At 41.3% G+C, this 25511-nt stretch overlaps 1 protein-coding gene across 1 annotated transcript in view; it reads left to right on the forward strand.

The window, feature by feature from the left end:
- Nucleotides 1-25511, forward strand: part of ASH1L (ASH1 like histone lysine methyltransferase) — a 63108-nt gene that overhangs the window by 15966 nt on the left and 21631 nt on the right. Inside the window, exons 3-7 of the mRNA XM_050912426.1 lie at nucleotides 1071-5820; nucleotides 12052-12153; nucleotides 15409-16150; nucleotides 17292-17471; nucleotides 24322-24416. Of these exons, the coding sequence (XP_050768383.1) occupies nucleotides 1071-5820; nucleotides 12052-12153; nucleotides 15409-16150; nucleotides 17292-17471; nucleotides 24322-24416 (5869 nt within the window). The remainder of the gene's footprint in view (nucleotides 1-1070; nucleotides 5821-12051; nucleotides 12154-15408; nucleotides 16151-17291; nucleotides 17472-24321; nucleotides 24417-25511) is intronic.

Genomic DNA, 25511 nt, shown 5'->3' on the forward strand with positions numbered 1-25511 from the left:
AGGCTGTATCTTTCTTCAGCATAATTAGATATTGGCCAACCATAGTTACAGTTTTGTAAAACATGATGAATCTAATGCTGACTGTAATCAAGTACAGTATGTACCATGCAATTGTCTTGTTAATTTTTATTGCAGAGGGATGAATAGGTGTGGCATTGATGCCTTTCACTCTTTACTTAATGTTTGAGATAGTAGATCCCAGAACGTTTTCAAGTTGCGTGTATATGTAATTATCTCGTAAGGGATCAGAGTCTTCCATTCTTAGCCCCTGCTTGGAGTGAATGTATCCCATGCATTTCAGAGATGTGTTGGGCACTGTATGTAAAGAAGAATGTCCTTCCAAAATAAAAGATTAATTTATTAAGATGTTCCTGATAGGATTTATTGAGGTAATGGGTATTGCAATTTTTTTTTAACCTTTACAGAGTAAATTTCAAATTTGGTTAGGTCAGAACTGAAAATTACTTTGCAGGTTTCATTTACTCCATGTGTGTTGTGTGTGTCCCGTCCTGTCCCCCACGCTCCATACAAACAACAGAATAATTTGACTTATTTTAGTGCTATCAGCAGTCTGCTGTGAGGAGAACGTGTTACTACAGTGGTTGAGGGTATCATGGGACAAGACTGAGAAACACTGGTAGAGCTGTGCATGGACAGGTTTACACAATGCCTGCCCTTGCAATGCATTGCTCACCTGCTTCCCAGTAGCATGTGAGGTCTTCAAGTGCTATCACACTATAAATAAATAGCCCAGTACATTATTGTTAATGGGTTTTTTAATAAACATCAACAGTATTTTTGGAGAATGTTTATAATTGGGGGACAGATTAAATGGTTTACATTTGAGGACTGGGAGCGAGTTTGGGTTTCCTTAACCTCAGAAAAGCCTTAACATGTCCACTGAAATATATTTGCTTTAAAATTAATAGGATCATGAAGCGTGTGTTTATATAGTTACCCTATTATCAAAGGCAGGTATTAATCATCTCCACATAAAAAGATACTGTGTTACTCAGAGAGTCTTTGTGCTCTGTTCTTAAAGATTTTTTTTTTTTTTAATTAACTTCTAGGACCCTTCAAAGTCGTACAAGAAAGCTGGAGAAGTTGCAACAGTTGAATTACATGTGGAAGAAGGTATACAAGTAGAAACAAATCCTTTATCTAAGAAAGTTTCCCCATTGCACTCTGAAATGACAGATTATATAAAGTCATCTCCTCCGACTCTTATCAGTAGCCATAATTCTGACTTAAAGGATAGAACACAAATTAACGGAGCAACAACTGTAACAGAAAAATTGGCTCAACTTATTGCAACTTGTCCTCCTTCAAAGTCTTCCAAAACAAAGCAGAAGAAGCCCGGAAATGGAACTGCATCTGGTTTGGTTAAAGACTCTGGGAAAAAGCTGCCAGGAACCATAACGGCAAGTGGGTTAGTTAATAAAGATTTGGTAAAGAAATTGCCAGGATCTGGTATTGCTCTTGGATTGGTGAACAAGGACTCAGGGAAGAAGCCATTAGGGATTGGTAGTGCAGCCATATTGGTCAACAAAGACTCTGGGAAGAAGCCACAAGGGATTGGCCCATTAATTGGATTGGTTAACAAGGACTCTGGAAAGAGGCCCCCAGGGATCAGCGCTCCGACTGGGTTAGTTAACAAGGACTCTGGAAAGAAGCAGCCAGTGACCAGCTCTGCAGTTGGATTAATCAGCAAAGATGTTGGGAGGAAGCTTCCGGGTATCGGCACTCCAACTGGATTGACTAATAAGGAGTCTGTCAAGAAGCCGGTAGGGATTGGCACTCCAGCAGGATTGATTAACAAGGATGCTGGGAAGAAGTTGTTGGGAATAAATAGTCCTACAGGTTTGGTTAACAAGGATTCTGGGAGAAAGATGCCAGGGACTGGCAATACGACAGTTCTGACTAACAAAGACTCTGGGAGGAAGACACCAGGGATTGGCAGCCCAATGGGACCAGTTAACAAGGACTCTGGGAGGAAGATGCCAGGAATTAGCAGTCCGGTGGGATTGGTTAGCAAGGACTCTGGAAAGAAGCCAACGGGAGTCGGCAGTCCGGTTGGTTTGGTTAACAAGGACTCTGGAACTCTGAAAGCAGACTCTCTTATGCCTGCCTCGGAGCCCTTTAAGCTTCCTTGCAATTCAAACCTCAGTAGCCTTGAAAGCCATGAGACTACAGATTTACTGAAGGAAAATACTACTAGCAAAACATTTGAGAAGCATATTATGAGACAGAATAAAGAAAGTATCTTGGAAAAATTTTCAATTCGGAAAGAAATTGCTGATGTAGGCAAAGAGATGTTTAATGAAGGAATCTGCGTTCCACAGGATGCTTACTCAACCAGTGAAAAAGGGATTTATGAAACATCTAAGCATGAAAAACAGCCTCCGGTATATTGCACTTCACCAGACTTCAGAACAGGAGGCGCTTCAGACGTATCGACAGCAAAGTCCCCATTTAGTGCAGTAGGAGAGGGAAATCTCCCATCGCCTTCACCCACAGTGTCTGTTACCACCTTAAACAGGAGCCTCTCAACAACATCTTCGCAGTTAGCATCTAACTCATTGCATTTAAGTTCCACAGCAGATCTCCTAGAAGGTATTTCAGATCAGATTGGCAAAACTCAGTTTTCTTCTGACAGTACACTTCTGAATATAAACAGAACATTGAACCATACTCTGAGCACCGATTTTAAAGGTGCTGATAAAGATTTAAATGATTCAAAAGCTACTTACATAGAAACTTCAAGAACTAGTCCTTCTACAGGGAAAAAGCCCATTTTGGCAGCTGAAACAAGCATTCATGCTACTGTCACCCCTTCAGTAGTTAGTTTTACGAGCTTGTTTAGTAGCAAGCAGTTCCTAAAGATTGGTGCAATAGCTGCATCGGATAAATCCTGCCAAGGAGCAAAAAATCTGAGCACTACTCAGCAATCAAAACCTTTAAAGAAAAGAAAAGGAAGGAAACCACGATGGACTAAAGTGGTGTCAAGAAACACATGTCGACCTCCAAAGGGTCTAGAACTAGAAAGGTCGGAGCTTTTTAAAAACATTTCATACAGTGCACTATCAAGCAGTAATTTGGAGCAGGCCAAATTCTTGAAAAACATAGGATCGTCTTCATTTGTGGAGCATGAATTTGTCAAACATCAGTTGCCAAAACTGAATGAAGCTAATGGACAGTCTCTTGCACTGTTAGCTGAGACTGACAAGCAAACTCAAAAGTTCTACAGTACTCACAAACAACCCTCTAGTTTGTGTATGTCAGATGATTTCTTACCTGACATGTATAAACCCAAAAGAGGAAGACCTAAATCCAAGGAGATGCCAGAGCTCGAAGGTCCCCCCAAAAGAACTCTAAAGATCCCAGCATCAAAAGTCTTTTCAGTGCAGTCAAAAGAAGAGCAAGAACCTCCAATTTTGCAGCCTGAAGTAGAAATTCCCTCCCTAAAACAGAGCTTATCAGGACAACCTTTTCCTAAAAAGAGAGGGAGACCTAAGAGACAGATCAGGTCATCAATTAAAATGAAGCCACCTATTCTTTCTGTGGCACCTTTTGTTGGAACAGATAACTCGAGCAAGATAGGGTCTGAAAGCGATCAACATCGAAGTGGGGATTTTTTTGAGAGAAAGGACCAGCTCCGAGGGCCAGAAGAAGTCCAAAAACCTAATATTTGTAGCATGACTGATTTGGAAGTAGACTCAGACAGAAAAGTTGCCAAGAGAAATAATGGACAGTTAATGAAAACAATTATTCGAAAAATAAATAAAATGAAAACTCTGAAGCGAAAGAAACTTTTGAATCAGATTCTGTCTAGTACAGTGGAACCAAATAACAAAGGGAAAGTGCAATCTAAACTCCACAATACAGTGTCAACTCTTGCTGCCACATTTGGTTCAAAATTAGGCCAGCAAATAAATGTCAGCAAGAAAGGAACGATTTACATAGGAAAAAGGAGAGGAAGGAAACCTAAAGCTGTCCTGAATGGTATTTTAACTAGCAGTTCTGCCAGTTTGACAGTTCTTGAGAAGTCTGCTCAACAAGCTCCTGGTACGTCACTAGGACAAGTACTTCCCCATTTGCTGCCTTCAACAGCTAATAATTCAGAGATTCTTCCATCTCCAGTTTGCTCGCAGTCTTCTGCAGTGAGTGGGGGACAGAGCCCTGTCAGCAGCGATGCAGGATTTATTGAGCCCAGCTCAGTGCCGTATTTACACATACACTCCAGACAAGGAAGTGTTGTTCAGACACTTGCAATGAAAAAAGCTGCTAAGGGAAGGAGGAGGTTATCTCCACCTACGTTGTTGCCAAACTCTCCTTCTCACTTGAGTGAGCTGACATCGCTGAAAGAAGCCACTCCTTCCCCAGTGAGTGAGTCTCACAGCGATGAGACAATTCCCAGTGACAGTGGAATAGGAACAGATAATAACAGTACTTCAGATCGAGCGGAGAAGTTTTGTGGGCAAAAGAAGAAAAGGCATTCGTTTGATCATGTTTCCCTTATTCCACCCGAAACTTGCACCGTTTTAAGTAATCTAAAAGAAAAGCATAAACACAAATGCAAGCGCCGCAGTCACGATTACCTTAGTTATGACAAAATGAAGAGACAGAAGCGGAAAAGGAAAAAGAAGTATCCTCAACTTCGAGGTAGGCAGGACCCAGATTTCCTCGCCGAATTAGAAGAATTAATAAGTCGATTAAGTGAAATTAGAATAACCCACAGAAGTCACCATTTTATACCCCGAGATTTACTGCCTACCATTTTTAGGATAAATTTCAATGGTTATTATACCCATCCTACTTTCCCTTTGGATCCTTTGCACTACATTAGAAAACCCGATTTAAAGAAGAAGAGAGGCAGGCCTCCAAAAATGCGGGAGGCTATGGCAGAAATGCCTTTTATGCATAGTCTCAGCTTTCCTCTCTCCAGTACCGGGTTCTATCCCTCTTACGGCATGCCTTATTCTCCTTCTCCCCTTGCAGCTGCTCCCATAGGCTTAGGTTATTATGGAAGGTACCCTCCAACTCTTTATCCTCCTCCACCTTCTCCTTCTTTTACTACCCCCCTGCCACCACCTTCCTACATGCATACAGGCCATTTGCTTCTCAATCCCACCAAATACCACAAGAAGAAGCATAAACTTTTACGCCAGGAGGCTTTCCTCACGACAAGTAGGACTCCGCTCTTGTCAATGAGCACGTACCCCAGTGTTCCACCTGAAATGGCTTATGGCTGGATGCTCGAACATAAGCATAGACATCGCCATAAACACAGAGAGCATCGTTCTTCTGAACAACCGCAGGTTTCTATGGACACTATAACGGCTAATAGCTCTTCTAGAACAGTTCTGGAGTCCTTGAAGCGCTACAGATTTGGGAAGGAGGCTGTTGGTGAGAGGTACAAGCATAAAGAGAAACACAGATGTCACATGTCTTGTCCACATCTGTCACCTTCAAAGGGTTTGCTAAGCAGAGATGAACAGTGGGTCAGGAGAGAGCCTTCGGAGTCTAATTCGTTAGCACTGGGATTGCAGACACCGCTACAGATAGACTGTTCAGAAAATTCCCCAGGTCTGTCCCTGGGGGGATTTACTCCAAGCTCTGAGCCAGTCAGCAATGATGAACACACAAATCTTTTCACAAGTGCAATAGGCAGCTGCAGAGTCACAAACTCTACCAGCACCAATGGACGTAAAAAATTAACTGACAGCCCTGGACTCTTCAGTGCACAAGACACCTCGCTAAATCGACCTCTCAGAAAGGAACCGTTGCCTTCTATTGAAAAGGCACTACAGCCGCTGTCAGGTAAGGGAGCTCTAATTGTGCGTACTTTCCTATGAGTCTTGCTGTTTTATGTTGTACCAAACATGCGCTAGAAGAGGAGGGCAAGTATAGCTTTGGCTTTGTAGGAATCTCTCTGTGTTGAATTTCAGTACTACTCTTGCTTTTGCTCTTGAGTGTCTCTCTTCTGTTAAAGCACTGTTCTGTGCAGCATTTGGTACAGACTAACGTAGTGTCTCCTCCAGAGCTGCTGATGGGATTGTGTGAGTACCTCTTCCCACCAGATTTTTCTTGCTTTGTTATAGCAGTATATAAAGTTATGTGAAGGATGCTTTCTCATGAAAAAGTCTTTTCTTTTTCCTTACAATTTTAACTTTCTGGAGAAATGACTTAAAATTTCTCATGATTTTTGATACTTTAAAAGCCACGTTTCTGTTTGTTTTGAAGTTTGGTTGATTTGGTTTACAATAGCTATTGGTAATACTATTGTGAATAACATTTCTGTTTTAAAAAAATGTTTCCTTTTTCTTTTGTAACTCCATTTTCGTTATTTTGATAATCTCTACTACAGTACAGTACTAGTTTTGATCTGTGACTTGCGGCCTCCTGCAGTACCTCAGAATAGTTGCTAAATGATGCTGGGAATGCCTAAGACCAAACCTTGTAATGACTGCTTTATTCATAGTTGGGAAACTCATCTTACGTAGCCTCAAGCAAAACTGAAACAGAACTAGCTGAGACTGTATACACAGAAAACTGCAGTGACGCTGTCAGAGGGTTGCTGTTTAAGGAAAAGACCTCCACTCTGAAACTGTGAACTTTGTCATTTGCATAATATTAAGAAAAAAAAAATCTAATGTGAAATTTATGACGTGAAGAAGCTATATTATACATCACTTTCCCTGCTGGCTTAAGGGTCACTTCATGCTGTACTTGATTATTACAGATGTTTGTGGGAATAATTTTCACATTTTATCCACTTCTGTCTTAATTGCCATGGACACGTTAGTGAGACCACGTAACAAAGATAACCTGCAAAAGACAAAAGTGTGGCTTGTGCTCTTACCTGCTTACTTCTAATGTGTAAAGGGAGTCTGATAGCTTCTCCTCCCTCCAATACTTGCCTGCACTCTCCTTTGAAATTTAAATCATTTGTCCAAACCCACTTGCGACTAATATTTCACAGACCAAGAGCCAAGCAAACAACCAGCTACCAGTAATGAATAATAGCTCCTCACGTTCCTTACTCTTATCTTCCTCCTTTTCTTGTGATACACCCATCCTAATGCCTCCTGCCACCTCCCTGCTCTGACTACTTACTTTTTTTCTGGAAGGGTTTTTCCTCTTTGTTTTATTTTGGCATTTGGGGGTTTTAGGTTTTGCTTCTTTATTTTAAGGGCAGTTGGAAGTGGCTGGATTCTTTTACAAGTTCATACTACTTCATACTATTTCATATTATTAAAACTACTCAGGGCAGAGGGGGAGTCAGGAGAAAGCAATAAAGCCATGAGATTGCTTCTCCTGCGGTGATGGAAAGAAAAATTCAAAGTGCTAGGTCACCAAAAGGGTTAAATTTGGCTCCGAGGAGTGAACAACTGGTTGTGGTAGCTCGTGCAGTTCTGGGAATTTCCTGAGGATTTCCATTGCAGTGAATGATCAGACTTGGGTTTTTATGAGGAACAACCTAATTAAGGGAAAAAGCAGAGATGTTTTAAGCTGAAACCTGCTCGTGAAGGCTCTGAATCACTCCCCTCTTACAGTATGTTTGGCTGTTTCCTCAGATGCCATGTATCACTTCCAGTAAGTGTATTTCCCGCAATGGAAACCAGCCGGTTTTATTGTGAGACTGGCTTGCAGCTCAGTATTCATCTCATTCACAAGGAGCTCCTAATGCCCCACATCAGGTGCACGCGGCATATCAGAAGACTTAAAACTGCATCTAGTAAAAAGCCCCAGTAAAGTAAAAAGGCTGACTTTTTTTTTTTTAAGATCAGTGTCAAGTTGCATGTTGTTTTTTGTTTTTAACTGTAGTGCTGAATTGTGATTCTGAAACTATTACCATGTTTTTGTGCACTTCAGAAAATAGCACAGATGGAGAAAAAACCTGTGGTGCATCAAAGATTGTTTATTTATTAAACCAGATGCAATTTACGTGCATGGTGGAGAGAACACTGAATCAGAGCAGTTAAAACGAGTAGTCAGAGACCAGCATCAGGGAATGCCATCTAAAATTGTTCTGTGTGATCCGTAGGGGATATTCATGATGTTTTATTTCAAAGTATCCCATACGGAAAATACACTTCCTTTCCATAGACTTTTGAACGTAAACCTTGCCTGGTTGAATTAACTGACAGATTCTTTCTATGATATTAGCTGATGCTAGATATTTTCAGAGATTGCCTGAGTCCAAGTTGTATTAGAAACGTGCATGTTTTGGCAAACAGGACTCTAGTGAAGGTCAGTATTTCATAGAAGATGAAGTTTAGATAGAAGCTTACGTGCTGTAGGCTTTGTGTTTAATACAGACAGTGCGTACACACAGTTATGCCGATGAAGGTTGCGAGGCTCTAACATTTTGTCTTCGAGATTTTTGTAGGATGCTGTTACCTGTTCATCTGAAGTTCACAGCGGTCTTTAGTAAACTTCTGCGGCTTCACACCACGAGTTATTTCAAACAACTGATAGCTTATCATAAACTGGTGTCGGTGTGCTGCTCGCAATTCCTTGGAAGGAAAGGGAAAGAAAACCAAAATCAGCCGTTCGGTGGGGATCAGTGCAGTTGAGAAGTCTTGACTGCCTTCATTCCATCTAAAAATAAATGGACGGGTTTGAGGCATGCAGTCGTAGTCAGGCGGGAGGTGCAGGTGCCTCTGTGTGCCTTTGAGAGATGGGACGTGCAGCAGGAAGAACTCGCTTGGTCAGACACGAGCGGGTTGCATCTCGGTGGCAAACCCTGCCGTTCCACGCCGCGTGCTGCCGGCCGAAGACGCGTCCGCGCGTGCCTTGCCCCGCGGTGTCACGGGTGACGCTCACCTTTCCTCTCCGTGGGAGCACGTTGCAGTCCGCCGTCCCGTGGCCTTTCCCGCACCGCTGCTTCATTCCCGGGGGACGCGAACCGAGCTGCGGGCGGTACCGGGGCCGCGGGAGCGCGAGGCCGCGCCGGCGGGCAGCGGCGCCCCCTGCCGGCCGCGCCGCTGCCTCTGCCGCGGGAGCAGCCGCGTCCCGCTGCGCTGCGGCCCGGCCCCGGGCAGCCCGGCGGCGGCGCGGCGCTCAGCGTGTCCCCGGCGGCGCGGCTGGCGTGTGGGGGATTCGTACAGGTTGCCGCAAGGGCGGCTCTGGGGGCGCTGGCTGGAAGGCTGACGGCGGTTGCCTGCCTGCCTGCCTGCCTGCCTGCCTGCCTGCCTGCCGCCCGCGAGGGGCTGCAGTCCGCGAAGGAAACAAGCACGCAATCTGTGAAAGAAGGACGGCCTCTAGGACATGAACGTCATCCGTCAGCAAGCACACTCACAAGTTTGCCATCCAAGAGGTCCTCCAAATTCCTCTCTCTTCTGGTTTTTTTTTTCTTCCCCTGTTATAACTTAGAGCCTATTCCTGCTTAGAACAATTGTTCCTGCTATATAATTCTTTTTTTCGTCTGCGGTCCCAGGGTATTTGTGTTAATCTACACTTTATGAAATCAGTGCATCTTGTAGTTTCTTAGTAAAAAAATTCATTCTGGAATAAACAAACAGTTGACTGCTCTTTCTAATATTAAGCAACCGTGTGTAGTCTCCCTGCACAACTCCACTGCAGCTTCCTTTTTACCTGCGTGTGGTAGGAACAGACAGTACAGAAGCCCTCTTTAAGAGCCCACCAGCACCATCTCTACATCAGGATGCCATGCAGGACAATCGGAAAATCTTCACCAGGAATATGATTTGCAACTTGGGACGGTGTCCAGCAGCCTTATGATTGTGCCCTTGTTGAGAAGAGTTAATGAAAAAGAAAACTATTCCTCTGCCTTGTCGAGAAGTTAGAATATTTCGAAAAGTGATATTGTTTATTTCCTCCATCAATTGAACATATCTTAGATGTTACACCATGAGCTAATAACACCCGTGATAAAAAAAAAAAAAAAAATCAAAACTTTGAGGCAAGACAGGATCTCAAAGGAGATTTTCCTAAAGATTTCTGGTAAATCAGTTTGGTGCATTCTAGGATTCTCCCATCGTCTTATACCTTAGGATCTCTATTTGGGCATTGAAGCAAACGGTCATTTGCATGGGTGCTAATTTGTGGCCTTGATTTAGAGCATAACGTCAGTGGCCCGCTCTCTCATTTCTTTGGAGTCTGTTAGTAAGGAAAGAGATCAGAACTGAACATGCAGCGCTAAGCTAATTTACCACAAATGATATTTCGAAGAGAAAGAATGAAAGTCTGTTTTTAAGTATGCATTCTGGATTTTATCTTCTAGAGATTTTCATGATGTGCATATTCTCATTGCACACTGCCATATGCATTTTTGCCTACCTAGGTTTTTATACTAGTGTCTGAATTTTTAATATCTCAGCATTTTTGTAGTTGCAATACGCAGATTTTTCTATGAAATTTTAACAAATCCCACAACTTTTGCTTTCAAGAGTAATTGGGATTCTCTAAAAGTTTAAGTTTTAGGGAAATAAAACAAGTTACAGTAAGAAAATATGTATATGTAAGAAAGAAAACAGAAATAAGTCTTTCCTCATGTTATCGGCAAAGATGCCATTACCAGTTTTGTCCCTTAGCCTTTCAATAATCATGAGATTTCTATAGCTTTTTAAAAATTGTTTTTAACTTAAGTAATGGTAATTGTGATTGCCGCTGCCTGATAACATCTTGCAGTGATAAGCCAATATCTAATGATTTAGCAAGTAATAGCAAGCCCTGTGCATTCAGAACATATAGTGAAACATGTTTTGCAGGTGCCTAAAATCCAATAATGTGTTATACTTGTTGGTGTGTAGATAATAATCTCTCTTGTTTGTGTAGACCCTGGGGTTTTTTACATATTTGCTATGGCTGACCGAAGCAGAATTTTTTTTTTTTTTTTTTTGGTGACAGGATCTTAAAAAGGAAAAGTTGACATAGCAAGAGACAAATCTAAAGAAGTACTTTTTCTTAAGAATTTTTTTTTTAGCTTTTCAGCTTTCTGCAGTTAATAGTGTCTTACATGAAGCAGTTCTGCCTGAGGACTGGAAGAGAAATGCTTTTATAAAGCGAGGTGGATTGAAAATCGGCTGACCTGCCAGGCACAGAGGGTTGTGATCAGCAACGCGAAGCCCAACTGGAGGCCAGTCACTCGCAGTGTACCCCAGGGATCGATATGGGGTCCAGTACTATTTAACCTCTTCACTAATGGCCTGGATGATGGGACAGAGTGTGCCCTCAGCAAGTTTGCAGATGATACAGCAGAGAGGAGTGGTGGATACACCAGATGATTGTGCCGCTGTTCAGAGGGACCGTCACTGGCTGGCAGAATGGGCTGGAAAGGCTCTTATGAGGAACAGCATAAGATTGGAGCATCTGTCATACAGAGAGAGGCTGGGAGAGCTGGGATTGTTCAGCCTGGAGAAGAGAATGCGCAAGGGCGATCTTACCAATGTGTACATGTGCCTGATGGGAGGGAGTAAAGAAGATGGAGCCACACTGTTCTCGGTGGTGCCCAGTGACAGGACAGGAGGCAATGGGCACACACTGAAGTACAGGAAATTCCGTTCGTACATAAGAAAAAAGTGTCTTACTGTGAGGGTGATTGAACTCTGGTTGTGGGGTCTCCATTGTTGGAGCTGTTGAAAACCCAACTGACCGTGGTGGCCCTGAGCAACCTGCTCTAGTTGACCCTGGTTTGAGCAGAGTGGTTGGTCTAGGTAATCTGCAGAGGTCCTTTCCAAACTCAGCTGTTCTGTGAAAATCAAGGAATGAAGCTAGGGGGTTCATTTGAAAGTAGGAATATGGGGGGGTTGTTTTCTTTTTTTACATAAAAGCTAATACTCTGATGATATTAAGTGGCTTTTTCTCATGGCTTGTTTACTATCCTACCTATGCCATTAGCCTGTGAGAAATTCCTTCTTGGTGGTCCATTTCCATCCTTCACCTATGTGCATCACAGCAAGCAAGTGTTCCTAAAGCTAAAAAAGACTTTGAATATTTAGCATCTACAGTGTGTTGTATTGGCACTGCCAGACTGAAATGATTTTTTTTTTTTTGTGCTTTTCTCTTCCCTGATCTGCTTTTCAGGCACTTTGCCAACACAGGACAAACCTTCCCAGAGGCAGTCAGAGAGCACAAATTGCAGCCCTTCCAGAAAGAGATCAACATCTGAGAGCACATCTTCTACAGGCAAGTAACATTTGGTGGCCTTGTTTTTGGGACCACTGCTATACTAAGACCTATGCTACTACAGACAGCTGAGACAGCATTGCTATGAGAACTTTAACAGCAGCAATATGTTCATGGACATACTGAGTTTTTCCGCTTATATTTTAGGATGCAAGTGCTGCAAATTGGGCTGTAGACTAGGGAAACTTGAGCTGGAGCTTACAGAACCAGCAGCATAGTTATGGCAGAATGGAGTTTGGTTCCTCACCAGGTTAAATTAGTCTTCATGAAGCTCAATGCTTTAATGCTAGCGAGACCTGTGACACTACAGTTAATCAGTTAGATGAATAGATTAATTCCTCCGTGGGGAAGAGCTTGACTTCTGCGCTGTTCTGAAGGCAGACAGTTTTCTGCCCTTGGGTAGATAACTTAGGATCAAGACGGGGTATGCTGTTATGTTTTCTTCGTGGCATGTGAGAATCCTGCTAAGGTGATGGAGGGTGACAAGCAGCTCATCCCAGTCATCGCTAATGATACAGTTGTGAATGACCCTAGGCAGGTCAAAAATGATAGCAGGAGAGAGATGGAAGTACTGAAAGGCATGGGAACTCTGGTAGCATTCTCATCAGTTCTATCAAGTGAGGACCAAGTCTCAGATGCACAAAGTCATCGTGAAGTTGAGCAGATGTATGCCAACAGAATATGGAGGGAGCTGGCTTTCTCAGCCATGGGGTGACATACTGTGCAGGTTGCTGCTTGAGGAAGTCCATCTTTGTTCAGTTCACGAGGAATGGAAAGCTACTCCTGATGTGTTTTGAGCTTTCTTTTGTAAGGAGGTCAGACTTGTGCAGTCACACGGTGTGTGAATGCATGCATGTTGCTATCTGTCACATTTTCACACCTATAAAACTGTTGAATCAATTGGCCAAATTGTCAGAGGGAAGATCTGAAAATGTTCATTTCCTGTATATTACCAGCAAGTTGTCAGCCATGGAGTAAAAACAGACCCTGTTTGCAGTCACTCTGAGGAAAATGTGATGTGACCTTACCTATGATTGGACACAAAAAAAATCTGTAACGTTGACCAATTTTGTAAGAAGCCCAGTTGTAGAAGGAACTCCTGTTAGCAGAATTCAAACATTCTTGGACACCAAAGTCAATTGCAAATTTGTAGTAAACATCCTTAGGATTGGTACTTACAGAACTAGTTATGATTTCCATATAGGAAGAATGTGCCAAAACTGCTATTTCCTCCTCCCTTTAAACAGATACTTGTAACAGATGCTTTATTCAGCATATGCTAAAGGAAGTCATCTGCAGTGAAGACTTGTTCTCTCTTTTTCCTCTCTGTCTTGTTAACTTTCTTTCACTTGCTCATTTTAAAGGGGCAACGGCAATCAGTGTAAGTCTGTGTATAGGAAGGTGTTAAAAGTTCAGGCATATTTTGTGCAGGAGAGCATAGGAATGAAATGAATCACAAGTTTATCAACTTCAAAGTCATTGAACTGATGATGCAGCTGAAAAGACCAGTCTTTGTTATATTTTCCGTAGATCTGGAATGCATGTGGGATTTCAGTGCATTTGTCAGAGAGCTGCTTTGTTACCACGGGCTGCAAGTGTGCCTGACCAGGGCTGCAGCTGTTTTGGGGATCATAGCCTTCAGTTGTCCCATCCTTTTGGATCAGTTTCCAAACAGAAACACTAGTTCAAGGACATCCATTAGACTTTGTGTCCAAATGTGTTGTGTTGTATAGTTTGGTTATCATTGGATAGTGCAGCTGTTTACAGAGCTCGCTGTGCTAAACAGATGGTGTTTCTGTGAGGAACCCTCAGCTCCATCCCGATGTGTGTTTAAAGACCATAAGAAAACAAAGGGGAATTTGTCTTTATTACTTCATCTAAAATTGAAAGCTGAAAGTGTAAATCCTTCTAGTTCTTTCAAAGTTGTTCAGGTTGCTAGGTTTTCCAAGTGATTGCAGTTAGGCTTACAGCAGTGACCTGACAAGTAAGTTTCTCTGTTCCTTTTTCACCCTGTAGGAAGAACGTTGTTCATAGGAGGATTTTTAGAACTTGTGCTGATTCTTCCTCCTTTAAATTGTGCACTCTCTGAAGCATGTTTTCATTTGCACTTGCAAATTTGTGACTTTGGAATCTTAATGAGGAATACATTTCTCCAGAGTACTGCACTTGGACTAGTGAGCACTAGGACTAGAAAATATTTATTTTAAACTGTTTGTGCTTTATCTTTGTCAGCTAATGCATAATCTCCCTCCTGTCAAGTGATAGAAACCCTTTTAGAAAAACATTTTGTTGTCTTCCCTTTAACAGTTACCTTTACACTAGTACGTGCTCATCTGTCTACAGCCTAGGACCCACTAGTTTAAGTAGATCTAATCTAAATAATTGGCCACAATTACAGTAACATTTTGTAAATGCTAATGTGCAATTGTGATATATTTATGAGAAGACAGCATCCATTTTATTCCAGAAAGAACAGGGTTTCTTCTGATTAAATGTTTTCACTAAGAACCAGCAGGACAACTTTGGGAAGCTCTTAGTTTGGAACAAATCCCTTTTTAATACAGCATAATCTATATGGTTGACCTGGAAATTCTCTTTTTCAAATACCAGTCTGCAGCTCTAAAGCATATAACAGTTTAAAAAGTGAGATCTAACTTTACGTCCTTTGTAAATTAGCCTTTCTCTTTTGTCCAGATATTTTGATTTACCTTTATCCAAGTCTGTACTTTATCGCAATCGGTTCTGTCATCATTATGTTTGTCTTTTTGATAAAGAAACTGCAAGAGCAATGGAAAAGTTGTTTCAGTACTTCCAAACTACAAAAAAGAAAAATTAGTTTAAAAACATTTCAGACGTTGCTCAATTTTTTTTATCAGTATTTAATTTTTCTGTGCACAGAGGGTTTCTTATTTTTAGTGTTGAATAGAAAGAACCTTGAGAAGAGTTCTGGACTGTACGTACATAGGGAATGCCCTCATTGCTCTTTGCTATTAGAAGTGGGGGACTGCGTGTGAATAAAGAGAAAATAATTGTATGTTAAAACTGATGATATAAAATGTCGACTTTCCACTTACGCGCATTGCTAGGTCCCTTTCGCATTAGAACTTGTGTTACAGAAATGGGTGTCTTGTCGTTGAACAGTCTGGGCTGGATATAAAAGGCTGTCAGTCTATCCAACTATTGTATTTTAATTCCAGCCTTATTTGATTATATCTCAAGTCTGTTTCAGTATATGTATGTTGGTTTGTGTTTCAGTGATTGGAGTACCTACACGGGGAGCGAGGCTGGCGACTGCTGTTGACGATTCAGTGGATAGCTTGCTGCAGCGCATGGCACAACATGACGGCCAGGCTACGTTGGACAAAACCTTAGAAGCAGTCATTGCAAATGTGTCTGTTCCACCATCAGCTAGTCCTGCTCGAAACCACAATAGGGAGAGAGGTCTGGGGAAACAGGACAGCCTCGTAGCTCCAGCAATTCCCAGCAGCTCCTGCAGCGATAGTATCTCACTTCTGTCAGACAGACTACCAAACAGCTATTCCCCACATCATCTCAAGAGAAGTGTGGTTGAAGCCATGCAGCGACAAGCTAGGAAAATGTGCAATTATAACAAGATCTTGGCAACAAAAAAAAATCTTGACCACGTCAATAAAATTCTGAAAGCCAAAAAGCTGCAAAGGCAGTCACGGACAGGGAATAATTTTGTGAAGCGCAGGCCAGGTAGGCCCCGGAAATACCCGATGCAGGCTGTCGTTTCAATGCAAGCTTTCCAGGCAGCTCGACTGGTCAGTCAGGAGTTAGAGAAAAGGGAAGAAAGCAGCAGTCCCTTACACCTTGGACCCGATACTATCACAGATGTGATCGAAGCTGTAGTGCAGAGTGTGAACTTGAACACAGATCACCGAAAAGGCTGGAAGAGAAAGAGGTGGCTTGCAGAGGAACAGGCCAGGAAGCGACCAAAGTCCTTACCAGAAGATGAACAGGAGAGCAATAAGAGGTAATTCCCTTACAGTTGTGTACGCTCAGTATAGTCATTGTTGATTTTATAACATTTCAATCCATGAAAGAATCCTACTCTAATGAGCTCTGCTTGTTACATTTGTTTTTATTAAGGAGCTCAGTTTAGAGGGAACCAACATGTCAGTTTTAAGTATTCTTAGGGTCTTCCTAAGTTACTGAACACACCCCAAAATGGGATGGAATCTCATGTAATCTAAAACTGTTGGGTTTGTGCTTGTGTCTCAAGTGAAGCAAGTTTTATGGTAGTCTTGGTGAAGAATACTTTTAATGAGTTGGTAACAGGTTTACTGATGAGATATCATAGCAAAGATTGTTTCTTCATCGTGTGCAGAATAAGGAACTGTAAGAGTTACATGCGCCATGGGAATCTTAGAGTGTTACTCATATGCATTACAAACAAATACTTATAGCAACACAATGTCAGGTGAGATCAGCTGATATACAGCAAATAAAGAGTAAAACCAAAGCAGCAAAGAAGAGTTAAGGTGTGCACCTGTGCAGTCACTGGCTAGTAAAGGACCACACCAGAAACCTGTCTCTGGTCTAATCTTCACATGCTTATCCCCAAAGTCATCAATACAAACCGATCAAACTCTTCCAGAAGTCTTCCTTCGTGTGTTTTCAGAATAGTTCTGAAAAATAACCATCCATTTGTGTTTCAGAAATGAATACTCTAATATAGGCATCTAGATTCACAGAATGTTGCTGGAACCACGTGTTCAAAGGGTGTATTGTATGGCTCTCCTGAAGACTAAGAAAAGGTTTACCACATACTATTTTTAGAGTACAAAAGCAGATAGCATAAGCCACCTTCTAAATTAATCAACTGAGGCTCCAAGGCATAAACATTAGCAGTACAAACAACATTCCTTTTGTAATAATTAATAATAACGTTACTATAAAAAGATCGTGCATTTCTTATGACTATGCTTAACCACCACTTGATCGTGATCATTGAATTGCATTTTTTTAAATAGCTGAGACATCTAGCAATTGAGACACATGGGTCTTTTTTTCCTGCTGACCAGATTATAGAGAGGAATAATGAAATATGGTAAGATAATCTTTATGGTAAGAAATATGGTAAAATAATCTTTAATCTTTACTTTTTCTTCCAGTTTTTCTGAGCCAGTAGCTGAACCTCCCAGTCCACATGATGCCCTTGGGAAACCGCATGAATCTGAAAACACTGAACAGCCTTTGCCTCCTCTAGCCCAGCGTGAGAAAAAAGCCCCTCGACCCCCAAAGAAGAAGTACCAGAAGGCAGGGCTCTACTCTGATGTGTACAAAACAACAGAGTAAGTAATACCACTGAAAAGCTGCTGTCTGATATTCCAGTGGAAACTGTCTCCTTTCAACTAGAGCCATAACGAGCTGCTGCTAATGAGTAGCTGAAATAAAACCATCAACTTAATTCAAGCCTGTGAAAAATTACATGCATGATAATTATCAGAATCTGACACAGTGAAGATACAAAACGTAACCCCAGTCAGAAAGCAGCCTCGAGCAATCTGAAAGTGTTTCTGATTATTGACCTTGAAGAAGGTAAGAGAGCTTCATTCGACAGTCGTAACGATCATGGCAGTAAAAGTGCTGGGAGAGCTTGAGGTGTTCAGGTACTGAGTACAGTGTCTACATAAAAGGGGCCATTAGGTTTCTATTTTTATTGACTGAATGATGATGACTGGTCATCTTGTGTGTGAAGGAATTTCAGATATGCACCCTGTTCATTTCACAGTTAAGTTCGTCTCCTTCATTTTCTATGAGATGTTTAGAGTAAAAATCCAGCATTCCTTTATTTTTTTCCCACTGGTTGGCTCACAACCTAGTGTACATTAGAAAGTGGGCATCTCCCGTTTCTGATAACCAGCCCACTTCTGCTTCCGTTTGTAGTTACATAACTTCTCTACAGCCATTTGAACAAATGTGTTGAAGTCAAGAATTTGCACTTCTCTTCTACTATGATCTGACAGATTAAAAAAGAGAAAATTTGGCACCTTCTCACTATTGTTCTAGGCCACTTAAAAATTTTACAGAGACCACTGGGAGATTGCTAGTATAGTTTACCAGCTGCTCCTGGTGTGTTCTCTTTCCACAGTAGAATGAAGGCATCAATGAAAGGATCAAGGCTCTAAGGAAGAAACAAAGATCTAGGTCTGATCAAAGTGAGACTGCTTATGTTTCTAATCGTTTGAAAGCAGATGTGCTGAAATTTTTAGCATTTGGATGGTCTGTTACTGTTATACAGAATCATGCAACATTCAAATACTGTGTCATAAAAATTAGGTCTGTCGCCTTAGGAGAGGACCTGAGAGAGTCTTCTCCTTTATTATAAAATGTTAGTTAACATTGTCAGTCCTAGTCAGCCAAGGGAGGACGTTTATTTCATAGACAGTAAGCAAACATGCCATTTGAAAAATTGTATGAATACAGAAAGTGAAAGTCAAGGTTTGTAGGTATTGTGGATGATGATGGAATCAAGTTCACCACCCTGGAGAAGGCCATGACAAAGCTGAGCTCTGCTTACAACCCTCCCTCTCCCATCACATTTTGTGTTGCCATTCCCTGGAAGCTTAAAGAGGTCTGATTTGGTCTTCCCCTTTGCCTGTTGCTCCACATGCTGAGTTCTTCCCTTGCACTGACACTGATGTTTGTGATGAGCTGCTTAAGAACACTAAGGAAACTTTACCCTACCAAGGAAGCAAATGCTGCCTACGCAATCTGAACTACCTCTCTGAACGGTTGTTTGAACACTGATACTGAAACAAGGCATAGCTGGGCAAGGACAGAATTACGGCCATCTCGATTTAGGTGTCTTGTCTTACAGCAAGGTGCAGCTTGAAGGGCTGATCCCACCATTCCTTCATGCTGGCACTGGGTCACTTCTTTACTAAGTTGGTTCAGCAAACTAAATCAGCAGAACAATAGTCACTTTTTTATAATTAAATTTTCTGCTGATTTAACTTGCTGTTCCAGTTCTACTCCACAGTCAAGACATATGTCAGTGGAAGAGGAGATCAGAAGTTCATGTTGTTATCCCATTATTTATATAACTTCCTGCTGGATGACTATGAAAACATGATTTTAGTTGAGAACAAAAATGCAACTCTGTAATCGTACGGCACCCTCTAGTGATGGTACAGTTAAGTGTTATCACCGTCTCCATTAAAACAGTCTCTGCATTCTCTATTAATGGGTGTTGTACTCACCGTTTTTCTGTGTTTGTTTGCAGTGTTCAATTGCAGACACTTTGCCTTAAAGACCATTTTCCTACTCTATTGCATCTTTCTTAAGTACTTACTAAAAGTCATTAGAACATACGAAGTAGTGAAAGTTTTACTGAGGTTTACTGTTACAATTTGCAGCCACTTGAATTGTACAATGTGCCTCAACGGGATTTCACTCCAACTCACCTTGGTCTAGAAACTTCACTAAAACACAGTGAAGAAAGCTCAGATTTTGATTCCTTGCAAATGAACTAAGAAGAAAAGGGATGGTTTCTGGAGTCAGTCTCAGTTCTACCTCAATTTCCGAATGTAATTTTGTAGACAGCATAGCTGATCTGATGTTAATCCCCACATGAGTTTTCCAGAGTACTCAGCTCGCACTGGAAGAATTACACAGATCTTTTACTGAAGAGAAGTTCAGTGTGTGGTTGCACAAGACTGCAGCTTTGAAAACAAAGGAAGATTTTGTGCAGGAGTCATTATCTGTTTACCCAGCAGTGGCTTTCCTAGAGGAGTGCGAAGTCTAGTTCACCAAAGAAATTTAGTAATAATTAGTAAGTTAGTAATTAATTAAAATGTTGTATATCGTTTAGGGGAATATAATATTTTCATATAATATATGATTTTTACCGGTAATAACAAATATGAGTCCTCATTGCCTAAGTGTAATCTATAGAATTTGCTGTGATGGACACTGAATTGCATCTCGCCCATCGTTAGGTACCCACAGCTGGTCAAAGTCTACGGTTGCACGGACAGCGTAGCTTAGTGCAGGCCTGTTGCTCTTCTGGGACATGGTGTTTCCACGTGATAGGCATGTTGCTCCTACGCTGCCTCCATTTTGCTGATGTTAGAGTTTGTGGAGCTGCAGCGTGACTCAGAGTAGGTAACTGAACATTTTAGAAGCAAACCTATTGAAAAATCAGCCAGCTGAATTAAAAGGACAGTGCAGATGAACTGCAACTGAATTGCAGTTCAGCAAATGCTTTAAGTTGGCATAAGCTAACATTGCACTAAAAGAATTAGCTTTACTTGCTCCTCACCTTTGTGGCTTATTCCTATTCCTGTGCTGTCCCTTCCTTTGTCCCATCATGATGACCACGGCAACTGAACCAGGCTGGGATAGTGATTCAGATGAAATCTAACCTTCCACTGTAGGTTTCCCGGTGCAGTTAACCTTGCAGTCATACCAACAGTTACGCCAGCAGGAAGTGGGGAGCATCAAAGCCAGCTTATGCTGACTTAAAATGTTTGTCAGACTATGGTCTGAGAGAGAAAATTGGGCTTCACGCCTCAAAAATTTAATTGTGCGTTCCACAGAGAACTAATCCCAGCCAACGTGATAAGAGTGTAGGGAGAAGACACTAGAAGCTGGAGGGGGGGAACAGAAATGGAATGTGGTATCAGAAAGAAAGGAAGCAGAGGGATGGAGAGAAATGGAGGTACAGGAAAGAAGACTGTGGTTCTGGTCTTTGTTCGCTTCTTAATTTGCCTGAGACTTTAGACTGACATTCTGAGACTAAGCCTGACCTTCAGCCTTTGCAGAGTGGTACAAAATGTTCGCATCTTCAGCAAAAAAATCACTTCACCATTGCTCTGTTATTGGGAGCTTGCAAACAGAGGCCAGTTTAGTCTATTGTTGGTAAGTGGACCATTTACGAAATGGGTGTTTTAAATTTGTCCCTGCAGAAACTGAACCAAACAACTTTAGGCAGTGGATTACAGAGAGCGAAGCATTTCTTACCTAGCCAGGCTTACGTTTCAGTCTGTCAAACAATCAGAAATGTACTCCTCCAGCTTACTGTTGAAAGTATGCTAACCTGAAATGTTAGAAGGTTATCACTTCTCTGTGATTATTGGTGAGGTCTCACCCTATTCTAACTGGCTTGCTTGAAAAGGGGAGAGAGTGAGCCTGGCTTTCTGGAGAGATCTTTGCTTTTCAGCTGCAACAGCCATTATATCTGCTTATTGAGGGAAACATCTTAAAGAGCATGGTATGAAAATGAGCAGGTACTTGTCCTTGATAGCAATGCAGTCAGCTGATCCTAGGAGGCTGTGAGGACAGTCGGTTTAGTGCTGGGAATTCCTGCAACCTGCGCCATCTGTAGCAAAGTGTATCTAGCTAGTAAGTATTCCAGCTTCGTTAAAAAAATGACACGAACAGAATGGGATCCAAGCAGTAGCAAAGGAAACCTGCTGTCATTCCCACAGTCCTGAGTGAGGTGAGTCGGACAGACCGGGCAGTGGTACCCAGCGTCAGCCAAGAGTCTGCATTGCCAGACCAGTCTGTGGTGAGGAGGCAGGCCAAGGTTAAGTGGGGAAGTCAATCTGCAGGTCAGGATCAGGTCTAGTAATGGTAACTGGGGTCAGACACAGTCCAGGATTGCCAGGCAGGTTCAGGGTCAAGCCAGGAAGCCAGTGCATGGCTCAACCGCCAGATCCACAGCTCCCGTGGCTGTGGCTGAGCTGGAGATAGGTGCACCTATGAGCTAGTCCAGGCAGGGACTGAATGCCTAGGGCTGAGCGTAAATGGATCTGTGGCAGCCATGGGCAGAGGATGTGGTTGGAATTCCCCCGTGAGGCTTGTCGGGGTCATAAAGGCGTGTTGGTGGCGCTCACCGCCCTGATGCTGAATTTAAGCTTCTGCAAGGCTATCGGCGTGCCTCAGCAAAGTGAAAGGGAGAGGTCTTCTCATAAAGATAGTAGCTAAACACAGAACCAGAACCTTTATTGCCTGCCCAGAAACCCCAGCCTAAAATAGCTCATCATCTTCCTAGTGGGAATATGTGGGCCTGTTAATACAGACCTTTTCTTGGTAGAGAGGCCTTTTTTAATTCATGAGGCTTTTTTTGAATGGTATTTATGTTTATAAAAGTGCCTGTATTGTTTATACTTGATTATTTTAGTATATTCCCTTTTTTTAATGAATAATGATGCTTTATTTTGACATCTCAGCCTTTCCCTCTGAAGTCCCTGAAGTATTGATGGCCTTTGTTCAGCTTACTGATTGGTCATAACAGTTTTTTACATGCCTCTAACAATACTTCATCGCTGTGTTTGGAAGGAAAACAGAGTAGGTGCTTTCCCCAGTGTTCTCCGTGACTCGGTCTAAGATGGGTGTGTCTGCAGTGCCTGACAAAATTCATGTTATATTTTGTGTTTTTAGATAATTGCCTCCTGCATTTCCTTTCTGCACTGGTTTCCTCCTTGCAGTTTATTTAGCATAATTTATTTTTCCATTGGCTTCCTTTACACTGAATACGTGGGCATTAAAAGGTGCACATTTGGCTTGAATTAAGTCACCTTTCTATTGAATGTTTTTCCTTTTTTCTCTGCCTTTGGTTTAAGGATTTGCTTGCCTGTTGAAAATGGAGGTTCACACTTTGCCTTTTCGAAATACCTTTTTATTTCCTCTTGATAAGAACTTGTTTTCTGGGTCTTGTAGGTAGTTACGTTATGGCCTTTCTTTGCAAGTCTTAGCGATTCAGTGCAGCACAACTTGGAAGGACAGAAGATGTGAGTTGGGGGGGGTGTTTGTTTTTTGCGGGCGTTGGTTGTTGTTTTTGTTTTTTTTTTTAAAATCCTCTCTAGAATATCATTTTTGCCTGGTGGACAAAGGAGCTGTCTGTTTGCCAAAGCAAATGAAATTAATTCTTGCCATCAGTAAACAGAAGGTCATAATATTTAAAAACCATAACCTTTATTGTTTGAGAGAATGTTACTGCTTTTTGATTAGGATAGCTCTGTGTCCACCTGTACACATTAAGTTGAATGCAAGCGTATCATAATAACTAGAGCCTTGCCATATAACTCTGTTAAAAGGAGAGTTGTCTAAAGAAGAGTCTATACAGCATCTAGCTCAACAGAGCCCTCATTTCAGCAGTATGCCTTAGCTTTTATTTCACTATCTAAAATTTAGTAACTTGTTATACTTGTGGAATAAGTACCAGAAATCCAGAAAGGGTTAGAAGAGTATATGAACCACAAATTCTTGCCATCCATCAGTTCTATTTCTGACCTTCAGTAATTATTTTCATTTGTTGATCTCTGTATCTCAAAATTTGTCTTGAACTTGCATTTTCCATTCACTAGTTGAACAATAATATCACATTTTTTATTGAGTCAGCTTTCACTTGTATGTCCAGTTATTAAAATAAATCCCTTTAAAAACTTCAGTAAACTTTAATAGGCTTCAATATAATTTTAATCTTTGGTATATTTAACATTTAGAAGTCTCTCCTGAATGTTGCAGAGCTGCAGTACTAAATATAACCACATCAGTTTTTTCTTTTCATAGTTTGTCAGTAGCCAAAAGGAGATGTTTATAAAAGACAGGTTACTGAGCTAGGTGGTTTGACATCTGCCTGACCCATACAACCATTCTTATTTCATGTTCCTACTTTTTCCTTCTGTAAAGGGGGCATCTTGTTGCTTTTTTAACTCTGATTTCTGTTCTTTTCCTGCTTTTCTTGATCAACAACCTTCTAAAGGAGTAGCATGTGAACGTTTGCTCTTAGCAAATTAGGAAAGCAGGCCCTATACACATGTAACGTGTCAAATACCTAAGCAAGCAATATCAGATATGTTTTGTTGATCTTTTATTTCTGTGATTTTAGTTATTACTTACATATCACATACTAGGCATTTAAAGTTGATGGTGTCCCATTAGGTGTTGCCTGAATAGTAGTTATGGAGAAAAATCAAATCATGAGTTTTGAAATGGATGTGACAAGTATATTTGGCAAGCAACCTGGAAATCAATTTTTTTGGTCATTTCTATTATTATTCTCTTGCCTGATGTTCTAGACATTCCTGCCTTAATTAAAACAGAAAATGTGGTCTTTTGCAAATGACAGGTGTTCCTCATTCTGATTTTTTTTTTTTTTTTTTTTTTTTTTTTTTTTGTCACTGATGTCCACAGTCCGAAGAGCCGCCTCATACAATTAAAGAAAGAAAAGCTGGAGTACACTCCTGGAGAGCATGAGCATGGATTGTTTCCAGCCCCTATTCACGTTGGTGGGTACTTGATATATGTTTTAGTTGTTGGGAAACAAGTATTGCACTTAGGTGACATGGAAGTACTCAGGACTTCGCAATCTCTCTACCTCTCTCCCTTTTTTCTCTTTTTATTTTATCGCCTTGCCAGGTAACTCGTGTCTTTCAGCATATGAACTTTGCCAAAGGTCATACTTATCTCTCTGTGTTCTTCAGTGCAAAAAAGAGAGGCTTTTCTTTTTTTGCTACGTGAACTTTGTTCTCCTTTTTTGTTTACCATAAGAAAATACCAGTCTAGTTTAAAACCTGCTTTAACTGCCATAATACTTTTGTTTACATGCAGTACAATAGTCTCTTTTTCAAACTAATATTACAGTAGAATAGCCAGAGACAATTATGACCATTTGTTAAATCTCAAAAACTAAGCATGCAATAATAAGTTCCTCCATGTCCCCGTGCACTTAATGGTGTCTGTCTTCAAGCATGGATAAAAGTGAGGAAGAATGAAAAACTTTGCTATTATATAAGTTTTTATTTCATCCCTCTTTTGACGTCTCAGGTAGAACAGAAATGAGGTTTAGGGCGTGTCTTTGCCTTCTGCAGAAAGAAGCCATAACCTAAGGCTAGCACGCGCGTTTAGAACTAATGGAGTTCCAGGATGCTGTTCACAAGTCCAGTCCACTGGACTGGACTGCCTGGAGGGGATGGTCATGAACTCCCAGACTAACATTTTTGCAGCTCATGTCATTTCCCAGGATAAACCAAGATTGATTTATTTTTCAGGTAATTGTTTCAGCTTTTAAAATACAGGGATTTCTTACTTCAAGTACTGTCATGCAAAGAGAGTTTGGGAAATTCCACGTTGTTCAGTAGGAATATTTGTCTCATCAAATACAAACGTTTAATTGGTTTGTCTTCTTTAACTGAACTTTTTTGCTCCATACACAACTTTGACTTTCACAGAGAGGTAGTAGCAGGCAAAGAGCTTGACAGATCTGTGTGAATCAGTAATCGCAAAACAGGTTTCAGAACTGAAGGTGTTAATTTAAATTCTCAAAAACATGACCTTTCTCAATTTCTTTTTGAATTGGGTCATATAACTCTGTTGCGTGACCG

This window comes from Gymnogyps californianus, chromosome 29 (assembly GCF_018139145.2).
Source record: "Gymnogyps californianus isolate 813 chromosome 29, ASM1813914v2, whole genome shotgun sequence".
NCBI classification, from domain to species: Eukaryota; Metazoa; Chordata; class Aves; order Accipitriformes; family Cathartidae; genus Gymnogyps; species Gymnogyps californianus.